Source organism: Leguminivora glycinivorella, chromosome 13 (genome assembly GCF_023078275.1).
Source record: "Leguminivora glycinivorella isolate SPB_JAAS2020 chromosome 13, LegGlyc_1.1, whole genome shotgun sequence".
Classification (NCBI taxonomy): Eukaryota; Metazoa; Arthropoda; class Insecta; order Lepidoptera; family Tortricidae; genus Leguminivora; species Leguminivora glycinivorella.
This window is the reverse complement of record NC_062983.1, coordinates 22,312,862-22,325,369: the sequence shown is the minus strand read 5'-3', so window position 1 is coordinate 22,325,369 and position 12,508 is coordinate 22,312,862. Positions and strand designations below refer to the sequence as shown.

At 65.5% G+C, this 12,508-nt stretch overlaps 1 protein-coding gene across 1 annotated transcript in view; it reads right to left on the bottom strand.

The window, feature by feature from the left end:
• LOC125232420 overlaps positions 1–12,508 on the bottom strand; it is a 47,533-nt gene that overhangs the window by 21,903 nt on the left and 13,122 nt on the right. Inside the window, exons 2-8 of the mRNA XM_048138074.1 lie at positions 10,913–11,108; positions 10,729–10,799; positions 10,445–10,610; positions 9,878–10,018; positions 9,337–9,496; positions 8,825–9,053; positions 317–8,127 (exon numbers count right to left, since the gene is read on the bottom strand). Coding sequence (XP_047994031.1) covers positions 317–8,127; positions 8,825–9,053; positions 9,337–9,496; positions 9,878–10,018; positions 10,445–10,610; positions 10,729–10,799; positions 10,913–11,108 — 8,774 coding nt within the window. The remainder of the gene's footprint in view (positions 1–316; positions 8,128–8,824; positions 9,054–9,336; positions 9,497–9,877; positions 10,019–10,444; positions 10,611–10,728; positions 10,800–10,912; positions 11,109–12,508) is intronic.

Genomic DNA, 12,508 nt, shown 5'->3' with positions numbered 1-12,508 from the left:
GGCAATAGTCGAGAGCATTCGTATAGAGAATTGACTTGTATCGGTGGTGGTGGTGTGTCATCATTCGACACCCCCTGCTGGGGTGTGAGTGGCCCCTTCCGCGCTGGGCGCTGCGGGGCTGGGGGCGCGCCCCATCCATGTGGGGCGGTCTGACGCCGTCTTTTTGTGGACGACTTGGCGATCCGGTGATTGCTAGCCCTACCGCTACCGCCGTTATCCAACCCCGCGACCTAGCCACGGTGATACCGTTTGAGCGGGGCCACAGTGAAGGCGACCGGCAGCTCGGGCTAGCGTGGGCGTGGTGGTGAGCACATACCGGGCGGGTAGACGGGCGGCTGCAGGCGCAGCGCGGCCGCGAAGGCCTCGCCGCCGGAGCAGCCGCGCGCGCGCTGCACCTGCAGCAGCTGCGCCATGTAGCCGCGCTCCACGCCCAGCCGCAGCACCCGTCCAGGGCTGCCAGCAGGGCGCTGCCAGGAGTGCACATACCGGGCGGGTAGACGGGCGGCTGCAGGCGCAGCGCGGCCGCGAAGGCCTCGCCGCCGGAGCAGCCGCGCGCGCGCTGCACCTGCAGCAGCTGCGCCATGTAGCCGCGCTCCACGCCCAGCCGCAGCACCCGTCCAGGGCTGCCAGCAGGGCGCTGCCAGGAGTGCACATACCGGGCGGGTAGACGGGCGGCTGCAGGCGCAGCGCGGCCGCGAAGGCCTCGCCGCCGGAGCAGCCGCGCGCGCGCTGCACCTGCAGCAGCTGCGCCATGTAGCCGCGCTCCACGCCCAGCCGCAGCACCCGTCCAGGGCTGCCAGCAGGGCGCTGCCAGGAGTGCACATACCGGGCGGGTAGACGGGCGGCTGCAGGCGCAGCGCGGCCGCGAAGGCCTCGCCGCCGGAGCAGCCGCGCGCGCGCTGCACCTGCAGCAGCTGCGCCATGTAGCCGCGCTCCACGCCCAGCCGCAGCACCCGTCCAGGGCTGCCAGCAGGGCGCTGCCAGGAGTGCACATACCGGGCGGGTAGACGGGCGGCTGCAGGCGCAGCGCGGCCGCGAAGGCCTCGCCGCCGGAGCAGCCGCGCGCGCGCTGCACCTGCAGCAGCTGCGCCATGTAGCCGCGCTCCACGCCCAGCCGCAGCACCCGTCCAGGGCTGCCAGCAGGGCGCTGCCAGGAGTGCACATACCGGGCGGGTAGACGGGCGGCTGCAGGCGCAGCGCGGCCGCGAAGGCCTCGCCGCCGGAGCAGCCGCGCGCGCGCTGCACCTGCAGCAGCTGCGCCATGTAGCCGCGCTCCACGCCCAGCCGCAGCACCCGTCCAGGGCTGCCAGCAGGGCGCTGCCAGGAGTGCACATACCGGGCGGGTAGACGGGCGGCTGCAGGCGCAGCGCGGCCGCGAAGGCCTCGCCGCCGGAGCAGCCGCGCGCGCGCTGCACCTGCAGCAGCTGCGCCATGTAGCCGCGCTCCACGCCCAGCCGCAGCACCCGTCCAGGGCTGCCAGCAGGGCGCTGCCAGGAGTGCACATACCGGGCGGGTAGACGGGCGGCTGCAGGCGCAGCGCGGCCGCGAAGGCCTCGCCGCCGGAGCAGCCGCGCGCGCGCTGCACCTGCAGCAGCTGCGCCATGTAGCCGCGCTCCACGCCCAGCCGCAGCACCCGTCCAGGGCTGCCAGCAGGGCGCTGCCAGGAGTGCACATACCGGGCGGGTAGACGGGCGGCTGCAGGCGCAGCGCGGCCGCGAAGGCCTCGCCGCCGGAGCAGCCGCGCGCGCGCTGCACCTGCAGCAGCTGCGCCATGTAGCCGCGCTCCACGCCCAGCCGCAGCACCCGTCCAGGGCTGCCAGCAGGGCGCTGCCAGGAGTGCACATACCGGGCGGGTAGACGGGCGGCTGCAGGCGCAGCGCGGCCGCGAAGGCCTCGCCGCCGGAGCAGCCGCGCGCGCGCTGCACCTGCAGCAGCTGCGCCATGTAGCCGCGCTCCACGCCCAGCCGCAGCACCCGTCCAGGGCTGCCAGCAGGGCGCTGCCAGGAGTGCACATACCGGGCGGGTAGACGGGCGGCTGCAGGCGCAGCGCGGCCGCGAAGGCCTCGCCGCCGGAGCAGCCGCGCGCGCGCTGCACCTGCAGCAGCTGCGCCATGTAGCCGCGCTCCACGCCCAGCCGCAGCACCCGTCCAGGGCTGCCAGCAGGGCGCTGCCAGGAGTGCACATACCGGGCGGGTAGACGGGCGGCTGCAGGCGCAGCGCGGCCGCGAAGGCCTCGCCGCCGGAGCAGCCGCGCGCGCGCTGCACCTGCAGCAGCTGCGCCATGTAGCCGCGCTCCACGCCCAGCCGCAGCACCCGTCCAGGGCTGCCAGCAGGGCGCTGCCAGGAGTGCACATACCGGGCGGGTAGACGGGCGGCTGCAGGCGCAGCGCGGCCGCGAAGGCCTCGCCGCCGGAGCAGCCGCGCGCGCGCTGCACCTGCAGCAGCTGCGCCATGTAGCCGCGCTCCACGCCCAGCCGCAGCACCCGTCCAGGGCTGCCAGCAGGGCGCTGCCAGGAGTGCACATACCGGGCGGGTAGACGGGCGGCTGCAGGCGCAGCGCGGCCGCGAAGGCCTCGCCGCCGGAGCAGCCGCGCGCGCGCTGCACCTGCAGCAGCTGCGCCATGTAGCCGCGCTCCACGCCCAGCCGCAGCACCCGTCCAGGGCTGCCAGCAGGGCGCTGCCAGGAGTGCACATACCGGGCGGGTAGACGGGCGGCTGCAGGCGCAGCGCGGCCGCGAAGGCCTCGCCGCCGGAGCAGCCGCGCGCGCGCTGCACCTGCAGCAGCTGCGCCATGTAGCCGCGCTCCACGCCCAGCCGCAGCACCCGTCCAGGGCTGCCAGCAGGGCGCTGCCAGGAGTGCACATACCGGGCGGGTAGACGGGCGGCTGCAGGCGCAGCGCGGCCGCGAAGGCCTCGCCGCCGGAGCAGCCGCGCGCGCGCTGCACCTGCAGCAGCTGCGCCATGTAGCCGCGCTCCACGCCCAGCCGCAGCACCCGTCCAGGGCTGCCAGCAGGGCGCTGCCAGGAGTGCACATACCGGGCGGGTAGACGGGCGGCTGCAGGCGCAGCGCGGCCGCGAAGGCCTCGCCGCCGGAGCAGCCGCGCGCGCGCTGCACCTGCAGCAGCTGCGCCATGTAGCCGCGCTCCACGCCCAGCCGCAGCACCCGTCCAGGGCTGCCAGCAGGGCGCTGCCAGGAGTGCACATACCGGGCGGGTAGACGGGCGGCTGCAGGCGCAGCGCGGCCGCGAAGGCCTCGCCGCCGGAGCAGCCGCGCGCGCTGCACCTGCAGCAGCTGCGCCATGTAGCCGCGCTCCACGCCCAGCCGCAGCACCCGTCCAGGGCTGCCAGCAGGGCGCTGCCAGGAGTGCACATACCGGGCGGGTAGACGGGCGGCTGCAGGCGCAGCGCGGCCGCGAAGGCCTCGCCGCCGGAGCAGCCGCGCGCGCGCTGCACCTGCAGCAGCTGCGCCATGTAGCCGCGCTCCACGCCCAGCCGCAGCACCCGTCCAGGGCTGCCAGCAGGGCGCTGCCAGGAGTGCACATACCGGGCGGGTAGACGGGCGGCTGCAGGCGCAGCGCGGCCGCGAAGGCCTCGCCGCCGGAGCAGCCGCGCGCGCGCTGCACCTGCAGCAGCTGCGCCATGTAGCCGCGCTCCACGCCCAGCCGCAGCACCCGTCCAGGGCTGCCAGCAGGGCGCTGCCAGGAGTGCACATACCGGGCGGGTAGACGGGCGGCTGCAGGCGCAGCGCGGCCGCGAAGGCCTCGCCGCCGGAGCAGCCGCGCGCGCGCTGCACCTGCAGCAGCTGCGCCATGTAGCCGCGCTCCACGCCCAGCCGCAGCACCCGTCCAGGGCTGCCAGCAGGGCGCTGCCAGGAGTGCACATACCGGGCGGGTAGACGGGCGGCTGCAGGCGCAGCGCGGCCGCGAAGGCCTCGCCGCCGGAGCAGCCGCGCGCGCGCTGCACCTGCAGCAGCTGCGCCATGTAGCCGCGCTCCACGCCCAGCCGCAGCACCCGTCCAGGGCTGCCAGCAGGGCGCTGCCAGGAGTGCACATACCGGGCGGGTAGACGGGCGGCTGCAGGCGCAGCGCGGCCGCGAAGGCCTCGCCGCCGGAGCAGCCGCGCGCGCGCTGCACCTGCAGCAGCTGCGCCATGTAGCCGCGCTCCACGCCCAGCCGCAGCACCCGTCCAGGGCTGCCAGCAGGGCGCTGCCAGGAGTGCACATACCGGGCGGGTAGACGGGCGGCTGCAGGCGCAGCGCGGCCGCGAAGGCCTCGCCGCCGGAGCAGCCGCGCGCGCGCTGCACCTGCAGCAGCTGCGCCATGTAGCCGCGCTCCACGCCCAGCCGCAGCACCCGTCCAGGGCTGCCAGCAGGGCGCTGCCAGGAGTGCACATACCGGGCGGGTAGACGGGCGGCTGCAGGCGCAGCGCGGCCGCGAAGGCCTCGCCGCCGGAGCAGCCGCGCGCGCGCTGCACCTGCAGCAGCTGCGCCATGTAGCCGCGCTCCACGCCCAGCCGCAGCACCCGTCCAGGGCTGCCAGCAGGGCGCTGCCAGGAGTGCACATACCGGGCGGGTAGACGGGCGGCTGCAGGCGCAGCGCGGCCGCGAAGGCCTCGCCGCCGGAGCAGCCGCGCGCGCGCTGCACCTGCAGCAGCTGCGCCATGTAGCCGCGCTCCACGCCCAGCCGCAGCACCCGTCCAGGGCTGCCAGCAGGGCGCTGCCAGGAGTGCACATACCGGGCGGGTAGACGGGCGGCTGCAGGCGCAGCGCGGCCGCGAAGGCCTCGCCGCCGGAGCAGCCGCGCGCGCGCTGCACCTGCAGCAGCTGCGCCATGTAGCCGCGCTCCACGCCCAGCCGCAGCACCCGTCCAGGGCTGCCAGCAGGGCGCTGCCAGGAGTGCACATACCGGGCGGGTAGACGGGCGGCTGCAGGCGCAGCGCGGCCGCGAAGGCCTCGCCGCCGGAGCAGCCGCGCGCGCGCTGCACCTGCAGCAGCTGCGCCATGTAGCCGCGCTCCACGCCCAGCCGCAGCACCCGTCCAGGGCTGCCAGCAGGGCGCTGCCAGGAGTGCACATACCGGGCGGGTAGACGGGCGGCTGCAGGCGCAGCGCGGCCGCGAAGGCCTCGCCGCCGGAGCAGCCGCGCGCGCGCTGCACCTGCAGCAGCTGCGCCATGTAGCCGCGCTCCACGCCCAGCCGCAGCACCCGTCCAGGGCTGCCAGCAGGGCGCTGCCAGGAGTGCACATACCGGGCGGGTAGACGGGCGGCTGCAGGCGCAGCGCGGCCGCGAAGGCCTCGCCGCCGGAGCAGCCGCGCGCGCGCTGCACCTGCAGCAGCTGCGCCATGTAGCCGCGCTCCACGCCCAGCCGCAGCACCCGTCCAGGGCTGCCAGCAGGGCGCTGCCAGGAGTGCACATACCGGGCGGGTAGACGGGCGGCTGCAGGCGCAGCGCGGCCGCGAAGGCCTCGCCGCCGGAGCAGCCGCGCGCGCGCTGCACCTGCAGCAGCTGCGCCATGTAGCCGCGCTCCACGCCCAGCCGCAGCACCCGTCCAGGGCTGCCAGCAGGGCGCTGCCAGGAGTGCACATACCGGGCGGGTAGACGGGCGGCTGCAGGCGCAGCGCGGCCGCGAAGGCCTCGCCGCCGGAGCAGCCGCGCGCGCTGCACCTGCAGCAGCTGCGCCATGTAGCCGCGCTCCACGCCCAGCCGCAGCACCCGTCCAGGGCTGCCAGCAGGGCGCTGCCAGGAGTGCACATACCGGGCGGGTAGACGGGCGGCTGCAGGCGCAGCGCGGCCGCGAAGGCCTCGCCGCCGGAGCAGCCGCGCGCGCGCTGCACCTGCAGCAGCTGCGCCATGTAGCCGCGCTCCACGCCCAGCCGCAGCACCCGTCCAGGGCTGCCAGCAGGGCGCTGCCAGGAGTGCACATACCGGGCGGGTAGACGGGCGGCTGCAGGCGCAGCGCGGCCGCGAAGGCCTCGCCGCCGGAGCAGCCGCGCGCGCGCTGCACCTGCAGCAGCTGCGCCATGTAGCCGCGCTCCACGCCCAGCCGCAGCACCCGTCCAGGGCTGCCAGCAGGGCGCTGCCAGGAGTGCACATACCGGGCGGGTAGACGGGCGGCTGCAGGCGCAGCGCGGCCGCGAAGGCCTCGCCGCCGGAGCAGCCGCGCGCGCGCTGCACCTGCAGCAGCTGCGCCATGTAGCCGCGCTCCACGCCCAGCCGCAGCACCCGTCCAGGGCTGCCAGCAGGGCGCTGCCAGGAGTGCACATACCGGGCGGGTAGACGGGCGGCTGCAGGCGCAGCGCGGCCGCGAAGGCCTCGCCGCCGGAGCAGCCGCGCGCGCGCTGCACCTGCAGCAGCTGCGCCATGTAGCCGCGCTCCACGCCCAGCCGCAGCACCCGTCCAGGGCTGCCAGCAGGGCGCTGCCAGGAGTGCACATACCGGGCGGGTAGACGGGCGGCTGCAGGCGCAGCGCGGCCGCGAAGGCCTCGCCGCCGGAGCAGCCGCGCGCGCGCTGCACCTGCAGCAGCTGCGCCATGTAGCCGCGCTCCACGCCCAGCCGCAGCACCCGTCCAGGGCTGCCAGCAGGGCGCTGCCAGGAGTGCACATACCGGGCGGGTAGACGGGCGGCTGCAGGCGCAGCGCGGCCGCGAAGGCCTCGCCGCCGGAGCAGCCGCGCGCGCGCTGCACCTGCAGCAGCTGCGCCATGTAGCCGCGCTCCACGCCCAGCCGCAGCACCCGTCCAGGGCTGCCAGCAGGGCGCTGCCAGGAGTGCACATACCGGGCGGGTAGACGGGCGGCTGCAGGCGCAGCGCGGCCGCGAAGGCCTCGCCGCCGGAGCAGCCGCGCGCGCGCTGCACCTGCAGCAGCTGCGCCATGTAGCCGCGCTCCACGCCCAGCCGCAGCACCCGTCCAGGGCTGCCAGCAGGGCGCTGCCAGGAGTGCACATACCGGGCGGGTAGACGGGCGGCTGCAGGCGCAGCGCGGCCGCGAAGGCCTCGCCGCCGGAGCAGCCGCGCGCGCGCTGCACCTGCAGCAGCTGCGCCATGTAGCCGCGCTCCACGCCCAGCCGCAGCACCCGTCCAGGGCTGCCAGCAGGGCGCTGCCAGGAGTGCACATACCGGGCGGGTAGACGGGCGGCTGCAGGCGCAGCGCGGCCGCGAAGGCCTCGCCGCCGGAGCAGCCGCGCGCGCTGCACCTGCAGCAGCTGCGCCATGTAGCCGCGCTCCACGCCCAGCCGCAGCACCCGTCCAGGGCTGCCAGCAGGGCGCTGCCAGGAGTGCACATACCGGGCGGGTAGACGGGCGGCTGCAGGCGCAGCGCGGCCGCGAAGGCCTCGCCGCCGGAGCAGCCGCGCGCGCGCTGCACCTGCAGCAGCTGCGCCATGTAGCCGCGCTCCACGCCCAGCCGCAGCACCCGTCCAGGGCTGCCAGCAGGGCGCTGCCAGGAGTGCACATACCGGGCGGGTAGACGGGCGGCTGCAGGCGCAGCGCGGCCGCGAAGGCCTCGCCGCCGGAGCAGCCGCGCGCGCGCTGCACCTGCAGCAGCTGCGCCATGTAGCCGCGCTCCACGCCCAGCCGCAGCACCCGTCCAGGGCTGCCAGCAGGGCGCTGCCAGGAGTGCACATACCGGGCGGGTAGACGGGCGGCTGCAGGCGCAGCGCGGCCGCGAAGGCCTCGCCGCCGGAGCAGCCGCGCGCGCGCTGCACCTGCAGCAGCTGCGCCATGTAGCCGCGCTCCACGCCCAGCCGCAGCACCCGTCCAGGGCTGCCAGCAGGGCGCTGCCAGGAGTGCACATACCGGGCGGGTAGACGGGCGGCTGCAGGCGCAGCGCGGCCGCGAAGGCCTCGCCGCCGGAGCAGCCGCGCGCGCGCTGCACCTGCAGCAGCTGCGCCATGTAGCCGCGCTCCACGCCCAGCCGCAGCACCCGTCCAGGGCTGCCAGCAGGGCGCTGCCAGGAGTGCACATACCGGGCGGGTAGACGGGCGGCTGCAGGCGCAGCGCGGCCGCGAAGGCCTCGCCGCCGGAGCAGCCGCGCGCGCGCTGCACCTGCAGCAGCTGCGCCATGTAGCCGCGCTCCACGCCCAGCCGCAGCACCGCGGCCGCCGGGCACGCGTCCAGGGCTGCCAGCAGGGCGCTGCCAAACAACTTCAAGCTTAGTTTACAATAGGCTACTTTCTTCCTAGTCAAATTAGCTTCTTTTTAAGAACTGTCAAAACGATTTTCAACGGTTTGCTAATATGGAATTAATATGAAATCGAATTGAGTGACGTCACGGTCAACTCAATTACTTTAATATATTTCTGATTTATAAAATATAAATTGGACTTAAAAATAACTTCTGTCTTAATTTTTTTTATAATTATCCGATGCTTTATTTCGTACATGGTATAAAATATTTTATTTTAAGTACAGTCAAGTTGCCTATACCCAACTGCGTTTTCACATTATCCGATCCGTTATCGGATGTAGTACCGATATCCCATATATTTCAGCCGCCATCTTTAATTTTTGCATTTGAAATCCTTCCTACATGCGATATAGGATCGGATAATGTGTACACGCACTAAGGCATCATCGAACGCTTCTACCTAGAACCTGCAAAAAAGAAACATCGAGCAAATCGAATACTTGGCACACACACTCTGAAGGGACACGCGGTTCGTGACAGTCTTTGATGATTTTATAATTTTTATACCAAACATTTATATGTGGCGTGACGTTGGTCTTGCTCACTACACGACTATGCAGTCCCGCAACTGGTATCGTCTACAACACAGAAATCTAAAGAGCTCCCTCTGAGACTGATACTATTCATAGGTCAGTAATCTTACCTGCAGGCGGACCGTGGCATGCCAAACGTCTGTATAAACAGCGCCAGCTTATGAGCGGGTAACGCCCGCAAGCCGAGCTCCAATAACGCCGGCCTCGCTGACCGTACGAGGTGCAGCCGCAACCAATCAGGCAGCAAGCTGGTGGTGGTACCGTCGGCAGCGAAGGCCGTCGGGGGTTCCCCGACCCAGACTGATTCTAGCCAAGAGTACATTTCTTGGTTCGTGTCGTCTGTGAAGAGAGAAGCGAATTAGTGATGTGCTCATTCGGTACCACTGTATATGATGGTCCAGTGCTTATTTTTGTACAGTTTCATATGTGTATTAATAAGTTCCTTCGAAAAGACACTCCACATTTGAAAGCTTATTTACACACGCGCCTCGTGTGTCACTGGCAGCAGCAGCCGGTCTCATCACTCGCACGAAAGTGTAAATCATATGTGATTTCGCCACCATCGAGTACACTATAGCGCCTCTAGCGGCAGATTGACTGGCCTTTTTGATTGAGTACATACATGCAGAAGGGCCGTAGCACAGCAGCTTGTAGTGCGCGTGCGCGACGACGGCGGGCACGGCGGCGGCGGCCGCGCTCCACTGCAGCGACACCAGCTCGCCCGCGCCGCCCGCGCCCCACTCCGCGCCCGCCGAGGGCGCCAGCGGCCCCGACGTGCGAGCCTGGACAATACAACGGTGCTTCGATGATGCGTCCAATACTATTCGTAAGCTGTTCCTTTGACTTCGGTCACAAAGATATGGTGTGGAAAGATGTAAATTGTTAGTCAAGAATTCGTTCAACTTAGTGCTTAGGTACAAATGTAACAATAAAGCAGTTAACTACAACATTTTATATAAATGATGTGCATAGTAATTCTCGTCGGTGCGTCGAAAACCACTCTTACTTTAGTAGTTGACTTTATTTTACTCTGCCACAACATGGTGCGGAATATTTGAGAGACGTTGATTTCTAATTTGTGAGTTAGTTCGAGAACGAGTTCTTTGGCAAATTTTATTAGTAGCCCAATACATCCAACGGCTTATCAGTCATAATGTTGTTACCTTTCGCAAGTGTGCATAGAAGATGGAGGTGATGGCGTGCAGAGTGCGGTGCTGCAGGTGGTCAGGCACAGCTCGGGGCTCGGCCGGCGGGAGCACACCGCCTATCACGACCTGTCGCTCCATTACCACTTGACTCAGGTCCTAGATAAACAAACAAACAATCATCATTAGTCTAAAACTGAACGAGGTACCAGTCAACTATAAATGGAGAGAAATTATTGAGTTTGATAAGAAAATAGTGATCAAAGGACACATATTCTCGTTCGTATTTTTCTTCCGTTGCCGCGATAGCGGGTTCAGAAATCCTTACTTTCCACATCATTAGAAAGAGGTAATTCAGTGACGTCTTGCACTCCGTTTAAAAGGGCGCAAGGTTTCGGTAAAAAGTTCACAGGATAGGTATCAGAGAACGCAGAAGCCACGCACGCAAAACGCGACGTAGGCCGCGTGGCGCGCATTGAAGCGTTCATGCACCTCGTGTAGTGTCTACACTCAATAGCGGTAAAGTAACCATTTGTTCCGGGCGTCCATAGAGAAGGATCTGAGAAGCACCCTAGCTTCACTCACCAGCACCAGCGGAGGCAGCGTGTCGGCGTGCTCGGCCAAGAACGCGATGTAGGCGGCGAGGTGGCGCGGCACGCACTCCGCGAGGCAGGCGGCTCGGAGCCGCGCCAGCACCTCGTCGCGCACGGCGGCCCAGTGACGGAGCTGTATTAGCAGCTCTAACCATTCCCTGCTCACAAACTCACTTGGGTAAGAATCTAGAACACTTATCACAGAATTCAACTCTCACAAAGGTATCAGATAGTTGCTTAAGGAATAACGAAGTTACATTTAGCTTTTCTACTTACTCTGGGCTGACTTCTGCATTATAGTCCATTTCCGCCATGTCTTCAGCTTGTGTTAGGACTAGTTTCAGGCCCTGCAAATAAAAGAATCGTTTATCCAGTAATTCAAGTCAGCTCCCTCGGCTTGCCTGCCTCAGATAAGAACTTCTAGGGAACACAATGTTGAGAAATGTACGCGTTTAGTTACCCTGTTGGCCTGTGCGCGTGTAGGCGCATGCGAGTGCGCGAGCCGCTGCGTGTAGTACTGCAGCACGGCGCGCGCGCCCTCCTCGCTCGAGGCGACGGTGCGCCGCAGGTGCGCGGCCAGCTCGCCCGCCTTGCCCGCCTCGCCGCCCGCGCCGCCGGCTGAGAGGAACTCGCAGAGGCATTGTACTGGCAGGACACTGTTGAAAAAATGGAATCAGGAAACTGAGTGGATCCTCTAGCATCAATCAAGCAGGAACGCACACGGTCTCTTTGAAATAACATCACACTACACGCTTCACATGACGCTAGTTTCAGACTACACTTAGGCTAGTTCCAGACTAAAGTTGATACGCGACTATAAGGAAAGCACGTGTAGGAACATGATCAGAGAAGTCGCGATCATGATCGCGAGAATTTGTGCAGAGAAAAACACTAATTTGAATCCGTCATTAGAATTCTGGTCATGGCACCAATTCAAACCACAATAAAAAGGTGTCGCAATAAGTATTGTTTATTAGAATACAAATCAAGCGTTATTTTAAACGTCACATCAAAGGAAAATGAATATCTGACTAAAATATAAGATGTGGTGATATCCAGCAAATAACAATAAGATTAAATATAAGTACAACTATATTGAATGAGCCAATATATTTTCCAGTGGTGGGCGAGAGGTGACAGTAGCGCGTAATGTAGTTATAAATGTTTAAACAAGGATGATGGCAACAAAAAGCCTACTTTGTTGTGAATTTGCTACAGCAAACAATAAGAGGTCAGTTATCCTGCGTCATCATAACGTACTTAAATGCCCATCTACGTCCGATATGTCTTAAGTTGACGTAATTTCGCAGTGGCAACTTATATGAGACATTTTAAACAGTCGGCTTTTAACTTAAACAGTGATAATATTTCACGAAGACTTATGTTTCGTTAGTTTAGTTTAAAAATTAAACTAGGAAAGTTGACACTGTTAACAGACAATAAAGCATTTAAGAGTGAACTACGATGTCCATTTCAATCAATCACTGCATCCTCAACACTCAATGTAAAATGTTTTCCTTATTGACTCAGGCCAGTTGTTATTTAAATAATCTTTACCTACACGGCTAGTATTGTCTTCTGGCTTTTTGCTCAGTGCGTCTCCCTCGGCATAGACTAGACAGAGAGGGTTATCCGAACATAAAATGGGAAATACTTGTGCAAGCACGGGAGGGAAAAAGAGATATTGTTGTGCATTGTTATGCATTTACTGTAATTAGTTGTTCTCCATGTTCCTTGCTGGTCTGTCATATTTCAAGTCACAGTGCATTTGTCGGCTTATACTGTGAGTGGCAATGAAAGATGTTCTACATGTCGGTATGAAACGTGAAGAGTCTGGAACCTGGACTGACAAGTACAGATGGCACTTAAAAAGGAAATTTTGTGAAGGTGGGACTGGAATGGCAGATATATCATGACATCTAAAGTTGAGGAAAACCCCGTGTTTGGTATGCAATAAAATACGAGTACATACACAGTGAGGGATTACATCAAGATGAACCATTCTTGGAAAGTTTTCGTCGATCCCAAAGTGATACACGATGCCATATATGGCTGT